Raw genomic sequence first — 25,273 nt, forward strand, 5'->3', positions numbered from 1 at the left:
AATAGATATGAGCAGTTACAAGCTCATAGTTAGGATAAAGTAGATTTGATTGTTGGATTTCTTGTTATGACAGTCCCCTTACAGACATGGCACTTTTCTTTAAGACAATGCCCAGAAATTGCATGCATTGAAAAGTGGACTGCCTGTGTGTCAGGGCCTCACTTAATACAGAGTTATACTGATTCATGTATTCAAAATACCATGGAATTCAGAGGCACTTCATTTTCCCAGCTAAGTAAATGAAGTTTTTAAATTTATAAATGTGATGTTTATATGATACTCAGGCACAGAATGAGACAGCCCTAATCTCTTGAAGAATGAAAACTTACCAGTGAAACAGAAGTAAAGTTCAAAAAGGATTTTTAAAGCATAATAATACATTAAATGTTTTGCCGGTTTTTCGACCTATTTTGTTCAACAAATGGCATGTAATTTGTAGAGAATTAAATGGTTTACTTAATTATTATTTCAAGCAGGAGAGTCCTTTATCAAATAAAAATCTTGTTCAGAATCCCAATTTTTAAAACAGATAAAGTCTGCTGACAGTCAAGAGACTTTGAGAGATGGCTTGACTTTAGGGTTGGGGAAAGGTAACCCAGTTTGAAATTCACCAGTGTAGTATAAGAAACTCAAGACTTGGAATTAAAAGATCTAAGTTGAGTCCCTACCCTTCCATTGTAGCTGTGAAACCGTAGGCTAGATAGTTATTCTCAATTAGACTTGGTTTTGCCCCTCAGGAGACATGTGGCAATGTCTGGAGAGGTGTTTGGTGTTTATGCCGGGGTAGGGATGCAGTATACTACTAGCATCTGGTTGGGTAGAGGGCAGGGATAGTGCTGCAGGGAAAATCCTATAATGCATAGCGCCGTCCACAGCAAAGAATTATCCAGTCGAAAATGTCAGTAGTGCCAAGGCTGAGAAGCCTTGAGCTAAATATTTTAACATTCATTTAATAAATGGGATTAATACATACTTTAGAGAGGTGTTACCGAGGGTTACAGTTTTTAAAAGATCAGACACAATTTTGAGACAAACAAAATTTAAAACTTATTAAAAATAGTTTTATTGAGATGTAATTCACATACCATAACATTCAACTTTTTACAGTGTACAGTTCAGTGGTTTTTAGTGTATTCCCAGAGTTGTGCAACCATCACCTCTAACTTCAGAACATTTTTGTCACCCTTAAAGAAACCTCTTAGTCATTAGCACTCACTCCCCATTCCACACCCTAGGCCCTAGCAACCACTAATCTATTTTCTGTCTCCATGGATTTGCCTATTCTGGACATTTCATATAAATGGAGTCATCAGTATGTGGTCTTTTGTGTCTGGCTTCTTTTATTTAGCATCATGTTTTCAGGGTTTATCCATTTTGTAGCATGTATCAGTGCTTCATTTCTTGTTATGGTTAATACACCATTGTATTAATATACCACATTTTATTTATCCATTCATCAGTTGGTGGACATTGGCTTGGTTCCACCTTTTGTCTATTATTAGTAATGCTGTTATGACCACTTGTGTCTAAGTTTTTGTGTGGACATATGTTTTCAGTTCTCTTGGATATATACCCACAAGTAGAACTGCTAGGTCATATGGTAGCTTTATGTCTAACTTTTTGAGGAACTGCTAAACTGTTTCCCACAGTGGCTATACCACTCTACAATTCCACCAGCAATGTTCCATTTCCTTCACATCCTTATCAACACTTGTTATTTTCTGTCTTTTTTTATTTTAGCCACCCTAGTGGGTATAAAATGACATCTTATTGTGGTTTTGATATGCACTTCCCTGATGCCAAATGATGTTGAGCATCTTTCCACGTGCCATTTGGCCATTGAATATCTGCTTTGGAGAAATGGCTACACAGATCCTTTGCCCATGGTATAAGTCAGGCTTCTCCAGAGAAATAGAACCAGTAGGATGGACATAAAGAGATTTATTATGAGGAATTGGCTCATGCAATTATGGAGACTAAGAAGTCCCACTGTTTGCCCTCTGCAAGCTAGAGACTCAGGAAAGCCAGTGGTGTGGTTCAGTCCAAGTCCAAAGGCCTGAGAAGTAGGGGACCTGATGGTGTGAGTTCCAGTCCGAGGTCAGGAGAAGACCAGTGTGTCAGCTCAAGCAGTCCTGCAGTGAGGGCAGATTCTCCCCCTCTGCCTTTTGTTCTGTTCAGGCCCACAGTGGATTAGATGATGCCCACCCACACTGGGGAGGGCAGTCTGCTTTCAGTGTCAATGCAAATGCTACTTTCCTTCAGAACCATCCTCACAGGCTACCCAGAAATCTTGTTTAGCCAAATAGCTGGGTAACCTGTGATCCTGTCAAGTTGACACAAGTTGATGACATAATCATCACACCCATTTTAAATTGGGTTTGTCCTTTTATTGTTGAGTTGTAAGAGATCTTTATATGTTCTAGATGCAGGTCTCTTATGGATACATATCTTTATATTAAAAACAAACAGAAGCACTTATTTCAAAGAGCAGTAAAAATATAGCTTATTCTGGACCCAGATGAATGGGAAACGGCATGCATTTTATTATCAAGGCCTAGTATATTATATAATTATTGTCTATACTGAATAAAAATTTAAATTACCTTAAAACATAATTGAGTTTCTTTCGATTTAGTCTTTTCCAAGTTTCAGTTTTGTTTTTTGTGGGGAGAACGCCTATGTTTTATTTTTTAAATGAAGAAAGTGCTGGTAGGGACAGAGAGAAATTCAGGGGAAATTTTTTTAAGGATTTTTTTTTGACCTTGCTAAGCTTTTTAAATGAAGGATTATAGAGTTTTGGTAAAGAATGTATTAAAATGGTATGTTGTTCCCTGGATACATATATAGGTATGTGGCTTTCTTCCTATGCTAGTTCTTCTATGTGGCTTTTTTTCCTATCCTAGTTCAGTCAAAGAGTGCGGATCCTTTGAAATCAAAACATCAGTTGGACTTAGAGCGTGCCCATTTCCTCGTTACACAAGCTTTTGACGAAGATGAAAAAGGGAACGTTGAAGATGCTATAGAACTGTATACAGAAGCTGTAGATCTCTGTCTGAAAACCGTATGTATAATAGCTACAAGTTAAGTTTGGTGGAATTATGCTAAGAAATTTCTCCCCTTACTAGTGAGTTTTACTTAACAATTCCTTAAAGAAAAAAAATTATCCTGTTATTATACATGTAACTAAGTTACTCCTCATTAAAAGATAGTGAAGAATAGAAAATTAATAATGGACTTTAACATCTTGTTAAAAATTTGACAGTATTGAGATTGAGTCCCTTGGCAATTGTTTTTTAAATTATAAGTACCATTTTTGACCTTTTTATACCCCTATAACTAAAATTAACTTATTATAGGAAGAATTCACCATCACAATCTGTGAATTTAAAATAAACTTCCTTGGGGAGGGATAAATTAGTAGTTTGGGATTAATAGATACACACTACTGTATTTAAAATAAATAAACAACAAAGATGTACTGTATAGCACAGGGAACTATACACAGTATCTTGTAATAACCTATAATGGGAAGGAATCTGAAAAAGAATAGATATATATGTTTAACTGAACCACTTTTCTGTATACCTGAAGCTAACACAACACTGTAAATACTTCAATTTAAGAAAAAAAAAAAGGGAAAAAACAACTTTGGTTCATCACAAAAAAAATAAAACTTCCCCCTTTTTTTCAATTTCATACACTAAGAAATAAGTTAGTGGTTTGGGAGAGCTTTATTAATTTGCAGTGTAGAGGCTATATGTTGAGCGGTTTTTACTGCTTCCCGAGGAGCCCGGTGGGCCTGTTAGCTCTCCGGGGCATCTAGTGTGTAAGAGTAGCGCATTGACAGGAGCATGTGACGTGGTCGAGAGTGGTGTTCTCAGCATTGTTCAGAGGGCCGGCTCTTTGTCCAAGGACTTTTATTCAGAGGAACTATCTAGCCTCATTTCTGTAGGTACCTGAGTCTACGGGTAAGTGCTGGGTTTTTTTGTTTTTAATTATGTAAGTTTCGGTGCACAGTACAGCATTATAATTCGACATCTGTATGCACAGCAAAGTGATCACCACCGCAAGTCTGGTTACCTTCCATCCCCATACAGATGACCCCCTTCGCCCATTTCACCCGTCCCCCAACCCCCTTCCCCTCTGGAAACCACTAATCTGTTCTCAGTACCTATAAGTTTGTTTTATTTTGTCTGTTTATTTGTTTTGTCTTTTAGACTCCACATATGAATGAAGGCATAAGGTGGTTGTCTTTCTCCTGCTGACTTATTTCACTTAGTACGGTAGCCCTGCTCTTCTGGGGTTCCTGCTGCCAGGCCTGTGGCACTGTGATTATACGGTTGTGTTCACCCGAATTAAGTGGTGTTAGGGTTTACCTCAGTGACGAGTTTTCAGCACAATTTAAATGATACCTTTAAGGACAAAAATAAAGTGTCTTGGTTTATTCTCTCATAATTTTAAGAAGTGTAATGTGCATTGTAATTTTTTTTTTTTGCTTAGAAATATCATGGATCAGGCAAATTAATAATTATGCTTTGGAACATCTGTCTCTCTTTCTCTTAAGTCTTATGAAACCGCTGATAAAACTCTGCAAAACAAACTGAAGCAGTTGGCACGACAGGCACTAGACAGGTGAGTTTTGGTCCCTCGAGTTCGTATCTGTGGATGGCAGCGTACTGTGTTACTGCAGTGCGACAGGTTTATATGAATGTGTGGTGGAGCTCGTGGTAACAAACCTGAGATCCAGAGCAAAGCTGCCTTCTTCCTCTGAGTGAATTTACCCCTCTCTAGTTCCCTGCTGCTTTTTTCTACATGTCATTTTGGCTCATTAGATGGTGAACTCCTTAGGGGAACAGAGAGCATCTTAGTGTCTTCATCCCTGCTTTAAACTCAAAAAATAACAAATGAGTCAAGAAATATTTTATTTAGTTTTTGCTGTGTCTAAAACAAAAATGAGGTATTTGAAATGGAAGACTCCCTTCTGTTGTTTAATATCAGACTTCCAAAGAGAGAACTTCCAGAGAGCCTTCCAGAGCTACTACTAGAAATGGAGAAACAGAGTGAGCCAGCCGTGCAGATACCTCAAATTATACATGTGTGTATCTCCCTTAACTCTTTGCTCAAATGTCAACTTTTCAGTAAGGCCTGCCATCACCATTCTGTTTAAAATTTAATCTCCTCCAGTACTTTCATCCTGCTTTGTCTGTTCTAATATTCTTTCCTGTAGCTCTTACTGTTTTCTAAGGTATATGAAATTTACCAGTTTATCATATTTGTTATCAATGTCTATGTCCCTTCTAATCACTGTCCCCCAAATATAAGCTCTTTGAGGACAGAGAATTTTGTCTTTGTTCAATGCTGAAACCAAGCACCTAGCAGAGGGCAGACATACAATATGTGCTCAGTAGATATTTGTTGAGAAATAATGAATGTATTTGCACAAGAGAATTATACCTCTTGTATAGACAGAGCATTGTAGGCAAAGGAAAAGGGTGGAATGGCATTTATAGTTATAGCACGAATTAATAAAATATCTCCTTTTGAGGCTCAGACTAGGTAGCTGTGCTACCCCCAGCCCTTCTTTTTTATTGAGGTATAGCAGTTATCCCTCCTTTTCATTACCATCAGCTAACATTTAGTTTGTTTCTCCAAATTCATGAAGTTATGGGCACTCGACACATAGCTATCTTCTCCATTTTTACTTCTTTCCCCAGTCAGAATCATAGATGGCTTTTATTACCTATGTGGGTAACCCATCTAGTACTCTTCTGAGTGCATCCTCAGCGCAGGGGCATGGGTCAGTCATGGGATCCTTTGAGGATCTCTTCTAAAGAATGGACACGCTCTACGGAAAAGATAACGTAACATTTTATTTGCATATAATTTCAGTGTTAACAAGACTCATATAAGGACCTTAGATTAAGAGCTTCTGTTTTTAGCTTGTTAGTTCTTTGACGGAATAAAGTCAAAATTCCCTTAAATACCATGTGAGGCCTTCTGTGATCCAGTCCCTGCCACTGGTCTCATCTGCTGCTGCCTCTCATTCGTACTGTTACAGGGGCCCCGTCCATTCTTTTGAAATTACCTTAGCTTGTTACACGTTTGCTCATGCTGTTCACTCTGCTTAGAACCCTTCCTTGCTCCCCAGGTGGATTCTTCTGCAGCTCAAATGTCAATTTGGAAAAATGTTCCCTGACTCACCCGCTTCCCATCAAGTCAGTAATTTCTACTGTGCATTCACTTGCATAGAGTACTTCCAGCCTCGCATCTCACTTTTGATGCAACTGTCTCTCTCCCCACAACGCTAGGAGCACCTTGAGAGTAGGGTTTGTGTTTCGTACATTCTTGTATCCCCCTTACTTTGCATGGGATCTGACATGCAATAAGTGCTCAATTAATGTTGTCAATAAAATGTTGTTTGCAAAAATACTTACCTTTGGGAGTAGCATAAGTAGTGAACTGTTGACTAGTATGTAGGAATTTTATATACTAATTTTACATTAGGGATGCTTGACTGGTTCTTGAAGTAAATTTTATGTTCTGGAAAGCTTAAATGTGAGAAGAAAAACTAGAACAGTTTTTCTGTACCTCTCTCTATTGTAGAGCAGAAGCATTGAGTGAGCCTTTAACAAAGCCATCATGCAAAATCAAGGCAACGAATATTAAACCAAAGCCACCTCCAGTGAGAGCACATTTTCCACTAGGAACTAATCCCTTCCTTGAAAGACCTCAGCCAGTTATAAGTCCACAGTCATGTGATGCACAAGGACAGAGATACACAGCAGAAGAAATAGAAGTTCTCAGGTAAATAAATCAGTTTATGATTGGTTGTAATGAACAAAACCAAGTTTTGTTAACATAATCAATGCAGGTAATGTTACTCATTAGGTTTGCTGAGTTGTAGTCACATCTTTGGTATAATGTGTCGTGCTGTTATGTAATTATAAATTATGTTGTCACATGGTCACAACTTGAAATGGTTAAAATTTCTTCTAATATATTTTAGTATTCTCATTTCCACTAGATGTATTTTTTTCTGAAAATCTAGCATTCTTCAAAATTGAATAATAAAGGTTATGGGGCAAAGTAGAACTATGGCAGACCATTCATCATCTCTTCCAGCTTGTGACCAGAGCCCTAATTGTTACCTTGAAATAGCAGTCTAGGCCAGAGTCAGCAAAGGGCAGCCTTAAGCTATGAATGGTTTTTTTACATTTCTTTAAAGGGTTGCAAAAAAGAAAACAAAAAAACCCAGAATATGTGACAGAGACCTCACTGCAAAGACAAAACTAGATACCGTCTGACCCTTTACAGAAAAAGTTTGCCAACACCTGGGCTGGGAAGCCAGCTCAGTGTCTGGAAGCAGCCTCAGGGGATATTAAAAATACAAAAGAACAGGCTGTGGAAATCCTTGATCGCTTTCTGAGCCGGTGCAGCTGCTCTTCACTTGGGCTTTGAAGGAGATCAGCCTGCTTAGAGCTGCGCGCGCGTCATGAAGTTGCTCTTTCTGGTTTGCTGGAATTGCGCTAGAAGGGCTCCTTCCTCTTTAGCAGCCACCTGAGGGCATTTTCCTCTCTTCCTGCTAAAGATTTTAATTCTACTCCTACTAATCTGGCTCTCTTTGCCTAGAAAAAAATGCATATGAACAAGCACAATACAAAGGAGGACAGAAAGAGTGGTTTTGGACCTGAGAGACAAGTTAGTAACAGTCCAACACTTTGGCTACTCAGCGTCCACATGCTCCCTTCTGCACACGTTTGAAATTCCGCACTACTACAGAACAGCTCTGTGTTTCTACCTAACAAGATGCAGCTGTCCTTCATACAAGTGAAAAGCTCTCACCATCTCAAGATGAGGGTACACAGATGTTATGTTCGTCACCCGCTGTATTAATTAGTCCTCCAATTCAGTCATTGTCTCATTGTATATTGTTACCTAGAGACTAAATTGTGAAGTTACCCTGCAACTCCTTCTAAAGGAAAGGAGGGAAAGAAACAGAAGGAAATAGCTAATATATGCAAGTAAACATATAAACAAAACAGGAAGAGAACATGCAAAACTACTACAAGTCACATTTCTTAAATTTGTCAAGAGGCTGTAACTGTTATCTGTGCCACTACCTTCTTCACTACCCATTCCTTAGTCTAATAACCAGGAAATATAAAGAACATATTTCCCAGAATTATAAATGTTATGTTTTCTAAATCCCCAAATAACTAAGCAATTGCTTTCTCTCTTGGGGCTTAGGAAACAATTCGCTTTGTGTCCTGGTGACACTTTCAGTACCTCTAGTGTAGCCCTATCTTGAGACAGTTGTTTTGTTGTAAAGGATGTTAGTCTTAAAAGAATAACTCTGATTGAATTGAATTGGATTAGTTATTTTCTGGTATTCAACTATTTCGTGAAAATTTTGTTCAAATAAAGTTATCAACATTACATGAGGTGGTGAGTTTAATTTTATTACAGTACCATACCTTGTCATTTAAATTTTAAGAAGTTTAAATAAAACTGGTAATTAAGGTAGACTTGAACATCTACTTTAGATTTTTTTCTTGTATTTTATAGGACAACGTCAAAAATAAATGGTATAGAATATGTTCCTTTCATGAACATTGATCTGAGGGAACGTTTTGCTTACCCAATGCCTTTCTGGTAAGTAAGCACTACTGCAATGTTTACTTTCAAAATTATTTTGATTTTTCAGTACTTTTCCCATCCTCTAGAGTCCAATTAAATCCATAGCCTTGAAATTAAAATGCGTAATAAAAAAATTCGATTGGGAAGGAGGTGTGGCAGCATCGCGAGAGTGCCTCCGACCCTTCCCTGGTGACGGGGCGCGCGCATCCTTTTGCCTAAGGTTATACTCATAGTGTCTGACGTGGTACCTGGCACAAGGTAAGTAGTGGGTAAATATTTGCCCAGTTGGTGTTGGATCACAGCAGAAAGGCAAGTCAGCAGAGATGTTGAATGGAAAGGTGGAATAGAATGACAGGGTTGTTGTTTACTAAGAAGATCCAATTCAAGAAGAGGATTCATTATGAAAGTGTTAGCACAGCCTGCCAGGACAGTGGCAGCTTATGTCAAGAACCTTAAAACCATTGTTTGTTTCAGGACTCCCAGCTTCTAGCCTTCCCAAGGAAACTAAAATTTGGTCAAAGATGTATATAATAAGAGCATTTACCAAAGTGTCTGTTACAGCAGAAAATTATTGAAACAAAGTTGGTATCTAGCAATATGGGAGTGATTAAATAATGGCACGCCTATATTATTATATTACATAGTATGCTCTCCACAAAAAATAAGTCCAAAGAATATAGGGAAAACGCTTGCGATATATGAATTTTAAAAGATAGAAAATTATATATAACATCCAAATTTTATTTTTCTTTTCTTGTGTTTATAGATATATAGAAAAACATGATGTTAAGTTATACATCAAAATGTTTATAGTGGTTATCTCTAAGCAGCAAAATTAGGTGATTTACTTTTTAAAACATTTTTATTTTTCAAAATTTCTGCAGTGAGCATGTTATATTGTATTTATTATCAGAAAGCATCAGAGAGTTGAATGCTTATTGTGTACAGAATATATAAAGACTATAAAGAACAAAAGAGCTGCTCTCTCATTTCTAGTGTTTTGCTGTTCTTGGATAGGCAGAAGTTAAACATCTCAAAGTCAGTAAGTTATCAGCATAACGTTTTCCTTAGGCACCCATGTGATGCTAGTGACTGATTTGGATCTAGGAAATGTTTATATCTAAGAAGCTTATAGCACTGATGTTAAGGGTACAGAATCCAGACCACGCTCTCCACTGCAAGTTTTTTAATCTGTCTCAGATTTTAAAGTAATAATAGAATCCACCTCATGGTGTTACTGTGATGGTTAAATGAGTTAATAAAATATAAAGCACTTACAAGGGTGCTTGTTCTGTAGCAAGCGCTATATAATAAGGATTAACTATTAGAACATAATTATTTTGTTAAATACTAAGTTATATTACATAATTTGGCTGTACATTTCAAATACTTTAAAAATGTTTATACCCCTGTGACCAGTGATTTCAGTTCAAGAAACCAATTCTAAAAAATATTTACAGGTCTAGTCGAAGATTTATATAAAAGATATTCATCAATATTATTATAATTATGAAAATGTGAATTAGTTATTCTAGAATGCTCTTAAATGGTTATATCGAAGTAGAGATATAAACTTCTGTTTATAAGTAGTTCCAGTCTTTGTGTAACAGATTGAGATAAATCATATTTTTAGTGCTCATACAACAGAATGTCCCTAAGAAGAATTTTGTACAATCATGAACAATCAAGTTTTCAAGAAATTAAGTAACATGGGAAAATGCTTACAATGTAATGGAAACAGAAAAATATAACTGTACCAACTCCCTTAGTTTAGGCATGGCATTTGTCAGAGTTGGGATTTTACATTGTGTGTGTGACCCCTTGCTCTGTGCTTGTCCTCTACATGGGACCATAAGCTGCATGAGGACAGAGAACATGTGCCTGCACAGTGTCTGGCATGTGGCAGGTGCTCAGTGAATACTTACTGAGTTAATTAAATTTTAAGAAAAATCAAGTAAAATTAAATGCTCTAACTGGCAAGATTTTTCCTTTCTTGTTTTCTGGATTATTTTACAGTAAGAATAATCGGAAGAAAAAGTAACAGTAAACATTTTAAAATTCAGAGATAGCAGACTGATGGCTAAAAGCTCCCCAGTGTATGAATCTTTGGTTAGAAAGATTGGGTGACTAAATTTTTTTCTTTTCTGGTCATGTATTATAATAAACATTATATTTATAAAATATTTTAAATATTTTTAAAGTTCTAAGAAATAAACATTGAATTTGTTAATTTAGTGGTGACTTGAGAGAACAGATATTAAGGAGTCTTGGATTTACTGAATTCTGGTTTATATGGCAGGTTAGATTTGACTCAGCCTTATTTTTTCTCCTAAGTTTTATGATAGCTGTCTTTAAATTCTTCTCAATTCACCCAGCTCACTGTCTGTTTAGTCAGGTCCTGATATTACACAGGTACCAAAATGTTGCCTAGAACACCAGTGGTTCTATGAGATGCATGAGATGATCATCAAAAAAGTTTGAGAAGTGTTATATACCATATTCTGCTCTAAGAGAGTTCCAGTAAACATTGGCTTATTAAAGGTTTAGAGATGTCCTTCCAATGAGAAAAACCAATACTTTAACGAGGAGTTTTCAGATCCCATCTGACCACAAAACTCTCTCTCTCCTAATGTCTATCAACAGTTTTTTTTTAAAAAAAGTTATATTTTTTCGGTTTGCATATCATACAACTTATATTATCCTAGAAATCTTTTGAAACCCAAAGATTTGTTGCCCTTGCTCTAGAAGCAGCTTGAAGAAAGGTAGATTTTTAAAATTTTGTGCTGTACGTCAAGGTTACAGAAATATTACACAGTATATTCCTTACACAGTGTGAGTAGAGGGTAATGGGTAAGATGGTGGATTTGGCACCAGAGACCTGGATTCACATACCCTTTCTTCTTCTTAGCTCTACGACATTGCAAGTTATTTAATCACTTAAAGCTTTTTCCAGAAAATTTGCTTTAATAGAATTGTTTTGAAGATTAAATGAATAATGTATGTAAAATACTTTTGTGTGATGCCTGGCACATGTTTATTACTCAGTAATTAGATACTCTCATTATTAGCCTTGCAGAGAAAAGTTTGTCCAGAGCCAGCATAAAGATCTGTAGCTTCCTCGGTCCTTTTGAATGAATCAGTTTGTATTGTTGTTAATGGCTCCATTTTACTGAAACTGAATTTCTTGAATATAACCATGCTAAATTAAACTCTTAAAGTATATTCTTAAAATAAATATAAAAGAGTTTAGGTTGCTCTTCTGTTTTCAGTTTTCTATGTACATTTTTTTTTAATTGAAGAGGATAATCAGATTGGATTCAAGGTTAAGTGTAAAGAGCCAAATTTGACCAGAGGGTTTTTTTAGGATTATATAGTTTAGCTGTGATCACTATACCAAAAAAAATTCTCTAGGAAATTTAATTTTGCTTTTGAGTCATCTTTTAAGATTAATTTTATCATTATTATTATTATTTAATTTTTGTTATCACCTCAGTGATAGATGTGGCAAGCTACCATTAGCACCTAAACAAAAAGCTACATTTTCTAAATGGGTACGACCAGAAGACCTCACCAACAATCCTACAATGATTTATACTGTGTCTAGTTTCAGCATAAAGCAGGTAAACTTTTGTTTTGTATAATTTTATATAAAAAGCCAACATTTTAAAGTAATTTGAATATGCATTTGCCTTTTTTTCTTAGATTTTTATTATATATTTAGATGCGTTAGTATAATTGGAAAAATTATTCATCCTGCATACTTTGACTTAGACATACTGAGATATGATAACTGTTGAACAATTACAGATTTTTATATACATCCTATTTATTGATATGTGCTTGTGGATGAGAAAGTTGAGAATCTGAATTTCACCTTTGATAAGAGAATAGATATGAAAGATAGAAAGGTATTGGGCTTATTTAAAACACTTCAGTGGTAGAACAACTCTGTGACTTTATTGTAAACTTTATTAATGACATTTGAGCATTGAAGTCACAGATGTTTTCCACATGAGTATAAAAATAATGGTCCTGAAATACTATGATTCAAATCTTTTGATGTGCATATTCATTTTAATTGGTCATATTATAGTAAACCAACTTTTTAAAAATGCCCATAATTTTTTGTCATTAAAAAGAGTGTGGGGCTTCCCTGGTGGCGCAGTGGTTGAGAATCTCCCTGCCAATGCAGGGGACACGGGTTCGAGCCCTGGTCTGGGAAGATCCCACATGCCGCGGAGCAACTGGGCCCGTGAGCCACAACTACTGAGCCTGCGCATCTGGAGCCTGTGCTCCGCAACAAGAGAGGCCGCGATAGTGAGAGGCCCGCGCACTGCGATGAAGAGTGGCCCCCACTTGCCACAACTAGAGAAAGCCCTAGCACAGAAACGAAGACCCAACACAGCCAAAAATAAATAAATAAATTAATTAAGAATGCAAAAAAAAAAAAAAAAGAGTGTGATTCAGTTGAATATGCTTTTTATCCATGTAGGAATGCTTCATCCATATTTAATTATTCTAACTTAACTTAATTGAAATACTTTGTTTTTCCTAGGATTTGTTGGAACAAAATATGTGTTAGTTGGCGCTATGGCATTTCTATTTATTATTTTCCTGTTCAAGCAACAGTGAAGATATTTAGTGTAAAAAGTTAGGCTCTAGATGCAATGCTTAAATATTGTGGTAATGTTGAAATTGCATGAATAAATGAATGTATTAATAAATTCTTATTAACAGACAATAGTATCAGATTGTTCGTTTGTGGCATCACTGGCTATCAGTGCAGCTTATGAAAGACGATTTAATAAGAAGTTGATTACCAGGTAAAATTTTATATTTGTCCCTTTAGCCCTTTTCATAGGATTGTCTCTTAACTAGAAATTAAAAGCTTGGGCTTTATCTGCACAGAAAGTGAGGAGGGCATATCACTTAGAATATTAGGGCCCTTGTGTGTCAAGCAGATGGTTTGTGAGTGTGGAAAGATTTGCTAAGACAGTCTAAGAACATATGCACATATAGTTAGAATAATATAAACGAAATAAATATGTTTTGAAATAAATGAAATTGGTCAAATTAAAATCATATCATATTTATAATTGCACTGTACTGTATAGTAGCCATAAGCCATATGTGGATATTACATACTTGAAATGGGCTAGTCTGAATTCAGATAGGCTATAAGTGTAAAATGGATCAGATTTTGAAAACTTAGCGCCAAAAAATGTCTCTTGGAAAATATCTCAAATTTTTATATTTATTATTTATTGAAATCATAATGTTTTTGATATATTGGGATAAAATAAGACTTTAAAATATAATGTATGAAATATAAAATAACATTTTTGTTGGCTAGAACTGCTTTAGAATGTACTGAAATGGTACTGGGAAATACTTCTTCTTTCAATTTTTAAAAGTTTTATTACCTTAAAATTATTCATTGTAAAAATTAAGCATTATAATTTTTTTGTACAACTCTTCCTGAGTGGTTTTTGTTAAGTCCTGAAAGTACAAAGATGAATTAGATACAGACCTTAGTTTCAAGCCATTTGCCATTGGATAAACAGACCATGTAAGTAAATAATGTGCAGTTTGTGAAAGAAAATTGATACTGATAGTTTCTACAGGTTTCTTACTAGATAATTTTGTGTACTTTATCGGAGTTCTGCTAACTTTATCTCTGTCAGAGTTATAATTTCCTTAGTTGTGGTTAATTGAAATGGTCTTCTCTTTATGTCTTGGGGACAAAAGTAGATTATTTTAACTGGCTTAAAATATATCCACTTAATAGAAAATTTTTTATAGCATATAATTAAAAACTGAGCATTTTTCAGAATATTGTAAAATATATGCTCTGCTGTATGATTGCATAAGATATTTTCTTCATTTATTTATATTGAATAAGCACTTTGACTAGGGTAAAATTCTTTTTCTATTACAGGCCTATTATAGACAAATATTCTTATGTTTATTTTTATAAAATCTCTAAGACAATAGCATATGTTTAAATAAAATGTAATAATCTGCATAGTAGTTTATATTGAATATTAATGTTGGTATTTCACTATTTCTTTTCCTCATTAAAGCATAATTTACCCTCAGAATAAGGATGGTGAGCCAGAGTACAACCCATGTGGAAAGTACATGGTAAAACTTCACCTCAATGGTGTCCCTAGAAAGGTGAATGTTTCTCCCCATATCGGCCCCTTCTCTCTTCCCCACCTTTGGCTCTTGAGTAGAATCATTAAGAAATGTTATTTGTATAAACATTTTACAAGTCAGTTTAGTTGATTTTGACTCTGTGATATTATACATATTTCTACAGTAAGATCATCAGTAATAATTAAAAATAAAAATCATGACAAGCATAAAGTCTTTTAAAAAATGGGTTTGGGAAAATTTATAGAAAGTTCCCAGAAGTGACATTGAGCTAATGATTGCTAATGCTTAAAATGAATTTTAATCTGTTGTTAATTTTCTTTTTGATTAAAAGGATATCAGACATACTAAGTCTGTTAGGTCAGAACAATTTAAGTGTACAGTCATAAATTGAGATGTAAGATACCTTTAATATTGTTTTCCTTTGTGAAATATATACATAGTTTTTAATTGCACATCTTGGGACTTCCCTGGTGGCGCAGCGGTTAAGAATCCGCCTGCCAGTGCAGGGGACACAGGTTCGATCCCTGGTCCGGGAAGATCCCACATGCTGTGGAGCAGCTGGGCCCCTGTGCCACAACTACTGAGCCTGTGCTCTAAAGCCCACGAGCCACAACTACTGAAGCCCGCACGCCTAGAGCCCGTGCTCCACAACAAGAGGAGCCACGGCGATGAGAAGCCCGTGCACTGCAGCAAGAGTAGCCCCCGCTCACGGCAACTAGAGAAAGCCCACGCGCAACAATGGAGACCCAACGCAGCCAAAAATAAATTTAATAAATAAATAAATAAATAAATAAATAAATAAATTTCACATCTTTAACTTCTTTAAGGATTCCGAACCATGTTGTAAGGGCCTTGTGTTGTTAGGATTCTCTAGCTCCTTTCGACTCACGGAAGTCCAGGGATCAACATTAGCATCACCTGGGAATTTGTTAGAATTGCAGAATTTAGGCCTCATCCTGGACTTGCTGAATCAGAACATGCATTTAAACAAGATCCCCTAGTGATTCCCGTGTGAGAAGCTGAGAAGTTGCTCTGTAGTTGAATGATAATCAAACTGTATTGTGCACAGGATCACCTGGAGAGCTTGTTAAAAAAGATTGCTGGGCCCCATCCCTAAAGTGTCTGATTCAGTAGGTCTGCGGAGGGGGCCAGAATTTGCATATCTGACAGGTTCCTAGGCGATGATGATACTGTTGTCTGAGAACACCCTTTCAGAACCACTGCTCTAGCTGATTTCTTAAAAACTAAACAAAATTATTGAGGATGTGGTTTTTCTGAACTATAATTTTTAGATAACCTCTTGTTTAAAGAATCTTTCAAAATGCAGTTGCATACTTCTTCTGTTAATATTAGATAAAAATTCTTATCCTCTTGTTTCCCAAATCACTCTATAATGTGAATTAGAAGCCGTATCTTTGTGGCGATTACTTCTATATTTCTGTACTATTTAAATGTATTTTTTAGCCATAACATTTTACAACTAAACACAGCATGAATCTTTCTGCAGGTTTAGGTTAATATTGTTATTTAGCTTAATAGTGAGAAGCCCTTTTGTAATTATTTTAGATATAGTATACATTTCTACAATTTCTAACAATTTTGCTGGTAGATCCATAACATTTAACCAACCAGTTGGCTCAAAGTTAATACCTGACAGGGAGATTAACTTGTCAACCTGAAGAAAGACATCACAAAACATTTTATAATTGATCAGATTCTAGAAATATGAAACTATCATTACCTTAACAATAGGCATAGCATGCCTTTTATTTTATCGGTATGAAAGGTGTGGAGGTTTTTTGATAGAAAGGATTTTAAGATATTTTGTACCACCTAAGGAAATTAATGTTCTCTTTCTCCAGGTGATAATTGATGACCAGTTACCTGTGGATCATAAGGGAGAATTGCTCTGTTCTTATTCTAACAACAAAAGTGAATTATGGGTTTCTCTCATAGAAAAAGCATACATGAAAGTCATGGGAGGATATGATTTCCCAGGATCCAATTCAGTAAGTAGTAAGATGATCCAGGCACAGACTTTTGCTATCTGATATGATTGTTTCAAGTTCGAAAGATTATAGATGATATATTTGGTTTAAATGAAAACATTATCAGCCCCTGAAAAATGTTGATCAATCACCTTATCATGGGAGTACATATTTTCTTTTGTAAGATTATATTTGCACATTGTATAGATTGGGTGTTCAGGAAAGCCTAGAGTGTATGTGTCTACTGTTCTGGTGGGATATATGGCCAGTTAAATACAGTGTACCTTTCCAGAGAAGCCTCTGCAGATCAAAGGGATATGTCATATTGTCATCCTTGTATATTTTTTTTGATTTGTAAATTCAGGTTCAAGGAGTTTGGAGTTAGTTTTTCCCAACCTTAACACAACTTAACCTGTAAAATCAAGGTATGTGCCAGTGTCCTTTAGTTGTAAACCACTGGCCTTATGCCAGAAATTATTCAGACTAGCATGACTTTGAATTATAACACTAATCAGCCTGTTGCCTTAGAAAGGTATTTACCCTTTCTTAGCCTCTTTGCTTGTCTGTGATAGGATAATACCCACCTCTCAAGAACTGTAAAGATTAAATGAAGTAATATATGCAGACACCCATTATTCATACCTGGTTAGTATCCTTGCCTAGTACCCAGCCTCCTTCATCCTTCTGGTTCTTATAATGCTAGTCAAAGAATGTATAGTTCATAGTTAAAGGTAATAGGATGTTAAAATTTCTTCCCAGCCTCCATGTTCAGTTGCTCTGTCCTTCAAATATTTTTAGTTTAGCTTTCTAATCCATTGCCTGTTGATTTACCCAGTCAGCTTAAAGAGAGAAGGAATGAGCATATATGTAAAATGTTAGGAAAGGTGACTGTCATATTGTAAAAACTCAGCAAATGGTGAGTGACTGTCATCATCATCATCAAAGCAGTTTTTTCTGTTAAACGTTTTGAGTTTTCATCATATTTATCAGTAAAACAATTCTTTGAATTCAGGAAAAGCAGCAGAGATTGTAAGAAGAGAGGCTTCTGCTTAAATCCAGGTAGGAAGTTGAGTTAAATAAGAGATTTATTACTGGTAGAGAACAACTTACTACCTTCTGATTTATTTCTATCAGAATCATCATATCAGATCAAAGAGATTTAATAACTACCCTGGGGATTTATTTAAGAGCTTGAAAACCACGTTGAGAGTCCTGACTGTGTTTATGTTGCAGAATATTGATCTTCATGCACTGACTGGATGGATACCAGAAAGGATCGCCATGCATTCAGACAGCCAGACTTTCAGTAAGGATAATTCTTTCCGAATGCTTTATCAAAGGTAAACATTTCTCTGTCTCTGTCTCTGTCTTTTGTACTAAAAGAGGCTATTTAGAAACTTCATGTTGGGACTTCCCTGGTGGCGCAGTGGTTAAGAATCCGCCTGCCAATGCAGGGGACACGGGTTCGATCCCTGGTCCGGGAAGATCCCACATGCCGCGGAGCAACTAAGCCCATGCGCCACAGCTACTGAGCCTGCGCTCTAGAGCCCACGAGCCACAACTACTGAAGCCCGCACGCCTAGAGCCCGTGCTCCGCAAAAGAAAAGCCACCGCAATGAGAAGACCACACACCGCAACAAAGAGTAGCCCCCGCTCACCGCAACTAGAAAAACCCTGCATGCAGCAACAAAGACCCATACACAGCCAAAAATAAATAAATAAAGAATAAGTTTATTTAAAAATGTTAAAAAAATAAAAACTTCATGTCTTATTTAGAGTGGATATTGCAGAGGCTGTCATTTTCAGTTATTAGGGAAGTCGTGTTTTTAAAATAGACTTCACTTTATGCACTCCAGCCAGCCCTCAGTCATCCTCACTGATGCTTACAGTTAATCCAGATGGTAGATAATCCAAACATTTGAATCTAGAATATGTAATTTTGTACTTCCTGAGTACTTACCAATTTGAGGGAAAGTGGGAAGAGAGAAGGGTGAGAACATAAAGAGGAAGATAGCTTAAGCCTTAAATGGATAATCCACATGAAGAACCGGAAAACTGTCTGTACAATAATACACATTCAGTATTGAAACCAGAAAGCTCACTGATTTGATAAATGATGTGGCTTTGGGAAAAATACATTTGGTATTTCACATCTTCACCTTTATTTGTAAATCATTTGAAAATTTAGCATTTATTTGCCTTCACTGATAGGTTTCTACCTGAGAATTAAGTTGTCTAAAACTGGGAGGGAAAAGAAGGAAATGTGATAGTTTTTCTGATTTGCTGTAAAATAGAAATGTACTTGTTAAAAGTTCTCTGAGGGCTGTTGGAAATAGCCCATTTTGGAAAAGATTTCCACTTTGTGGAAATTTTCATGTAAACCATGAGGCTAAAGGAAAGATGGTGTGATCTGAGAGTACAGATGTGTTTTCCTTTGATTATTGGTCTGTCGGGTCCATTCCAGGTTTCACAAAGGGGACGTCCTCATCACCGCATCCACTGGAGTGATGACTGAAGCTGAAGGCGAGCGGTGGGGCCTGGTCCCCACACACGCGTACGCCGTGTTGGACATCAGAGAGCTCAAGGTTTTGCCTTGCATTTGTTTCCCTTGTTTTTCTTGTGTGCTAGTAAGACGTTGCAAGGATTCCAAGTGATACATGAGCCTTTTAAATACTGACAAATCAAGGTTTAGGCCAGGTTTTAAAATCATTCCACCTATTACATTAAACAACTTGACCTCTACCATTGGAAATTATGAATAAAAAGATGGGAAATGTAATGACAGTAGCAGCACAGATATTGATGACAGAACAGGAACATTGTATGCCTCTTTTTTTTCCCATAAAAGTAGCAGGGTCGAAGTGAAAACATGTCCCTCAAGGTTCTGGGCTGTCTGTTGGCGTTGGGGGTCAATCGCAGTGTCAGGCTATAGAGCATAGTAGACATTCAGTGAATAGCTATGCACAGACGAAAAAATAAGAGGATACCTATGAATAGGAAACATGCCAGTGGGTTTGCAGGTGTTTTCCTAACAGCCCTTGCATGCTATGAGGCTTTTTTCAGACCCTTTTTCTGTGTGTGGCTGTTGGCACGGTTGACTTCATTACTTCTCATGTTATTAATTAGTTATTTTTCACTGAAAAATAGATCTGTTCTATGGATTAGAAAATACAAAAATTATTAAGGAAGGACTCTTTTTCCCTGATGGTATAGAAACTAAGCTGTCTAGTTACTGGAAAGTTTAACTAGCAGTGTATTCCAGTTTCTTCTGTTTAAACTTATAGAAAGAAGTAGTGATTAATCAGCAAGAACAGAGTACTACTGTGTATTAATTAGTCTGATTTTCTTATGTGGCACATGGAACTGTATGAATTACAAAGGCAATTGGGACCTGCTGCAACATTTAAAGATTTATAGTCTCAAAGCTTTCTAAATCAGCCCCCATTGTGGTGCCTCCAAACATTCTGTGTAGAATTGTCTCTTCCTTTTAAAGTGGCATAAAAATTGACTACATAAAGCAAAAAATACAAAAATTTATGTGAAATTGAATAAGCTGAGAGGTTTGTGTTTGTTTCAGGAATGTAATTTGCCACAAACACCAATTAAAACATTGGGAATAACAGTTGCTATTATTTAGTAACAATTTTATTGTTAGAACATCCTTTGAGATAGGTGTTAATGAATGTGTCTGGCAAGAGATTTAAATTTAGATAATGAAACAGTATGAAAGTAAGCTTGAATATGAGGAAAATTTCTGTAAAGATGTATCATTTACTTCAAGTAATAAGACTGTTATGTTTGTTCAAGGGAAACCAGAAAAACAACATATTTAAGAGAAAAATAGGTACCTGTGGTTTGACTTGAAAACAAAACATTAAAAAGTTGTTAAATTTCAGTAAACATTTCAAATAATAGCCTTGTTAAAAATCAGTTAACATTGTTTACACAGTATCAATCCCATGTGTCAGTTATTCTGTAATGATTAAGGCTGCTTGTTTTTTATTTTTTTATACATTTTATTTTTTATTTTAAATTGAGGTATGATAGATGTACAATACTGCATTAGATCCAGGTGCACAGCATAGTGATGCGATATTTCTACATGTTTTAAAATAATCACCACAATAAGTCACCATCTGTCACCATACAAAGTTATTACAATATTATTGACTGTATTCCCAGTGCTGAACATTTCATCCCCATGACTCATTTATTTTGTAGCTGGAAGTTTCTGCTTCTTAATCTCTCTCGCTTATTTTATTCATCCCCCCCAGCCCATTGCCTTCTGGCAACCACCTGTTTTTTCTCTGTATCTAGGAGTCTGTTTCTGTTTTGTTATGTTTGTTCATTTGTTTTGTTTTTTAGATTCCACATGTAAGTGAAATCATATGGTATTTATCTTTCTCTAACATTGCACTTAGCATAATACCCTTTAGGTCCATCCATGTAGTTGCAAATGGCAAGAATTCATTCTTTTTTATGGCTAACATTTCAATGTATATATGTATACCAGATTTCTTTATCCATTCATCCATCAGTGGACACATAGGTTGTTTCCATATCTTGGCTCTTATATATGATGATGCAGTGAACATTGGTGTGGATACGTCTTTTTTGGATTAGCGTTTTTGTTTTCTGTGGACAAATACCCAGAAGTGAAATTACTTGATCATATGACAGTTCTATTTTTAATTTTTTGAGGAATCTCCATACTGTTTTCATAATGGCTGGACCCAATTTACATTCCCACCAAAAGTGCCCTTGAATGGAGTTAGAGTTCAATGTTTGTTGGCTGATGGGTGGCAGGGGCAGGGTGAGGCACAAATGGTGTAGAAGAGATTGAGAACAGAAACTGTATTAATGAGATTCTAGGGAATATGGCCTGAGAGTAATTAGTCTGGCTTATGTCCAGAAATCACATCTTCCCCAGGCCATGATTTGCCACATTTGAAATAGCAAAGGAATGGGGTTTTTTTTCAAATGTCTTCCAAATAGTTTGATTTGTGACATCATTAGAAAAAGAACTCAATTCTAAGTTGACTCCTTGAAATAAGACAAATCTTTTGGATTTACAGGCTCTTTTGTTTTTCTGAATTAATGTAATCAACTCTGTAGACATGCCCAGTATTTACTGAGCACATACTGTGTTCCATAAACTCAGTGGAGACATCTGAAAAAGGATAATAGTGTTACCATTTCAAGGAGTTTACAGTCGCACTGGGGAGACAAGACTCCTGCATTTGCACAAGTAGGAAACGTTATAAGATAGGATATTATTTGTTGTAAACTAACGTAATACAGATTGTTAGCACTATGAACTTTAAAGGAGAGGTAGTAATTAAAATGAGAAGGAAGTTGCTAAGTGCTAGAAACTTTGCATATGTTACTCCATTTAATCTTCACAACAACTCAGAGTAATGACCAACCAAGGCCCATAAAGCTGATAAATAGTTGAGCTGGAATTTGGTCCCATTTCATTAGGACTCCAAAGTTCATGTTCTTTTCATTGCTTCAGTCTTCACTGAGAGACAGTGGAGAACGAAGCTAAAGACGATCTAAAAGGGATCAGAGAGCGCCTTCCAGAAACAGGAGCAGTATGAGCAAGGGCATTTAGAGGTGAAACTGAATAAGGATCATTTGTGGGACTGTGAGAGGAAGGGCTCGATTAGAGCCAAATACGTGGGGGCATGGGTACTGGAAAACTGAGACCAGGGTAGAGTAGGCTCTGAAAGGACAGGAAATACCTGATGCTCTAAGGCAGGGCAGCCCAGTAGAACTTCCTGTGATGATGAAAATGTTCTGTGTCTGTGCTGTGCGATGCATTTAGCTACTAGTACACTTGGTCCTTGAACTTTTGAAATGTGGCTACTGTGACTAAGGAACTGATTTGTAAACTGAATTACATGATACCAATTTTTTTTTTTTTTCTTTTTTTGGCTGTGCCATGAGGCATGAGGGATCTTAGTTCCCCAGCCAGGGATCAAATTTGTGCCCCCTGCATTGAGAACTCGGAGTCTTAACCACTGGACTGCCAGGGAAGTCCCGATTTAATTTTAATATAACTAATCACGTGTGATTAGTGGCTACATATGGACAGCATAGCTCTAGGGATAGGTAGCCATTTATAGTTTTTGATCAGATATGGGATTCGGGGAAGTATTGATTAAAGAATAGTAATTTCACATTTATTTGTAGGGAAAAGAATGGATAAGTATTCAAATTGCATCCTCGCTTGGAGAATGATATAACTAATAAAAATATGGTAAAACTGTTTTGCAACTTCGTTATCTCCTGTTTTTTTAAATAGGGGCTGCGATTTATCCAACTGAAAAATCCTTGGAGTCATTTACGTTGGAAAGGAAGATATAGTGAAAACGATGTAAAAAACTGGACCCCAGAGTTGCAAAAGTGTTTAAACTTTGATCCTCGAACAGCTCAGAAAATAGACAATGGTAAATATCTTTTTAATTTAATAATATTTGATCTTTAAATAAATAACATGCTTTTACAGTGTGAAATGTACTTAACTGACAAGTCATTAAGATTTTTAGACTAACAAAGACGTCTGATTTTCAGGAATATTTTGGATCTCATGGGATGATCTCTGCCAGTATTATGATGTGATTTATTTGAGTTGGAATCCAGGTCTTTTTAAAGAATCAACATGTATTCACAGGTAACTTTTTTGCACATTTCAGAATATGCTTTATAGTAGTCTCCCTTTTTCCATTTAAAATAAAATTATTTGGGAAGACTAGTATTCTCTCTCTTTTTGTCATGCCCACAGATGACTATCGTGTAATATTCTCTGTATATGCTTCTTGGTTACGCCAAAAATTTAAAAAACAAGAAAACCCGATAACCTAATTGTATTTGAAACACAAAACAAAAATAGTATTTCAGTTTAGCTCTATGAGAAATTTAATTACTACTTTCTTTGTTGATTTTGTCCTTTAGCACTTGGGATGCAAAGCAAGGACCTGTGAAAGATGCCTATAGCCTGGCCAACAATCCCCAGTACAAGTTGGAGGTGCAGTGTCCACAGGGGGGCGCTGCGGTTTGGGTTTTGCTTAGTAGACACATAACAGACAAGGTACTGATACCCTTCTTATATCCCATACAGAAATTCTTTTAGACATAATTAGACCATTGTGAGCAAGATATGTAATTTGATCACCAGCCTGTTTCATTTATATAGGTTGCTTGAAAATAGTGTTTACTTAGATAAATGAATATTTTCCTCAAAGGAAATTGGTCATTTATAATTATACACTTAAAATCTCATTCAAAAATCATCTATGAAGAAAAATATGAGGGAGTTTATGCTTTCTAGAGAGGGTTTTAGTGTTGATTCTATATGCTTAGATCTTAAGAATATTAACATAAAAATATGCTAAAGAGGGTTTGGAAATGTTGATTCATTGGGCCTGATTTTATAAAGGGTAACCATAATTTTAATGGCTTTAGAGTGGTTTTTTTAGTATCTTGCTTCATACAATATGGTCATCTATTGAAATGACAATTTAATTCAGAAAAATGACATTTTTTAATAACACTAAATAGAAATGCTCTTAAACTTAGAAATAATCTCCTTCCCCTCCCCTCCCCACCTCCATACACAAACACACACACACAGGAGCATTTTGAGCCCATTTTCCTAACCATATCGGACTCTTTGTGCTTTTAGGATGATTTTGCAAATAATCGAGAATTTATCACAATGGTTGTATACAAGACGGATGGGAAAAAAGTTTATTACCCAGGTATGTTTAGTAAACAGACATTCAAACAAACATTAAAATTCTATTTGTGTGATTAATTTGAAAATGACAAATTTTATGTAGATAATATGCAGAAATTAATAATTATGCTGATAGACTAATAGAAACTACTCAAACAGTTGGGTAGGTATTTATGCTACTTGTGTGTTTTGTTTTGATTTATTTTTAATTTAGAGACCTCAGGAATTTGGGATTTCTGCACTCTTGCACATTGGTGTCAGAGCTTTGTTTCTAAAATTTAAATCCTGTCTTTTTTCCCTGATCAAAAATTCTGTGGTTTTCCATGGACTCTTGGATAAAATCCGAGCTCTTCAGCTTGATGTCTAAGGCTTTTTATATTCCGGCCTTCACCTCACTGTCCCCCTTTATCTCATGCCCCAGCATTTCACAGTGGGTCTGGCTTCTCCTGAACACACCCTGCCCTTGTTGCCCCTCTTTTCACACAGTTTCTTCTGCCGAGAATCTCTTCTACCTGCCCTCTGCCCACATATTCCCTTTACCCTATTCTGCGTAATGAATGTGGTTAGGATCCAGTTTATGTTATTTTCTCTGTGATAACCTTCTTGCCAGGCAAAGTAAATCTTTCCCTAAGGCATTAACATACTGTGTTGAGACCATTTTGCTTTCACATTAAAAAAAATTTTTTTATCACTTCATGATAGGAGCTGTTAGTTTATGTTCTAATTTGGGAGACAAACAATAAGAAAA

General features: G+C 36.0%; 1 protein-coding gene across 2 annotated transcripts in view; it reads left to right on the forward strand.

Moving 5' to 3' along the window:
• The window catches only part of CAPN7 (calpain 7), a 36,909-nt gene that overhangs the window by 3,549 nt on the left and 8,087 nt on the right, over positions 1-25,273 (forward strand). Inside the window, exons 3-16 of one of the 2 annotated variants that reach the window (XM_059920362.1) lie at positions 2,904-3,061; positions 4,565-4,632; positions 6,604-6,804; positions 8,566-8,652; positions 12,131-12,257; positions 13,375-13,460; positions 14,721-14,814; positions 16,659-16,805; positions 18,018-18,124; positions 19,249-19,369; positions 23,092-23,236; positions 23,361-23,460; positions 23,742-23,877; positions 24,472-24,547. In XM_059920362.1, coding sequence (XP_059776345.1) covers positions 2,904-3,061; positions 4,565-4,632; positions 6,604-6,804; positions 8,566-8,652; positions 12,131-12,257; positions 13,375-13,460; positions 14,721-14,814; positions 16,659-16,805; positions 18,018-18,124; positions 19,249-19,369; positions 23,092-23,236; positions 23,361-23,460; positions 23,742-23,877; positions 24,472-24,547 — 1,653 coding nt within the window. The remainder of the gene's footprint in view (positions 1-2,903; positions 3,062-4,564; positions 4,633-6,603; positions 6,805-8,565; positions 8,653-12,130; positions 12,258-13,374; positions 13,461-14,720; positions 14,815-16,658; positions 16,806-18,017; positions 18,125-19,248; positions 19,370-23,091; positions 23,237-23,360; positions 23,461-23,741; positions 23,878-24,471; positions 24,548-25,273) is intronic. The other variant, XM_059920363.1, reaches the window with a different exon arrangement.

This window comes from Balaenoptera ricei, chromosome 4 (assembly GCF_028023285.1).
Source record: "Balaenoptera ricei isolate mBalRic1 chromosome 4, mBalRic1.hap2, whole genome shotgun sequence".
Classification (NCBI taxonomy): Eukaryota; Metazoa; Chordata; class Mammalia; order Artiodactyla; family Balaenopteridae; genus Balaenoptera; species Balaenoptera ricei.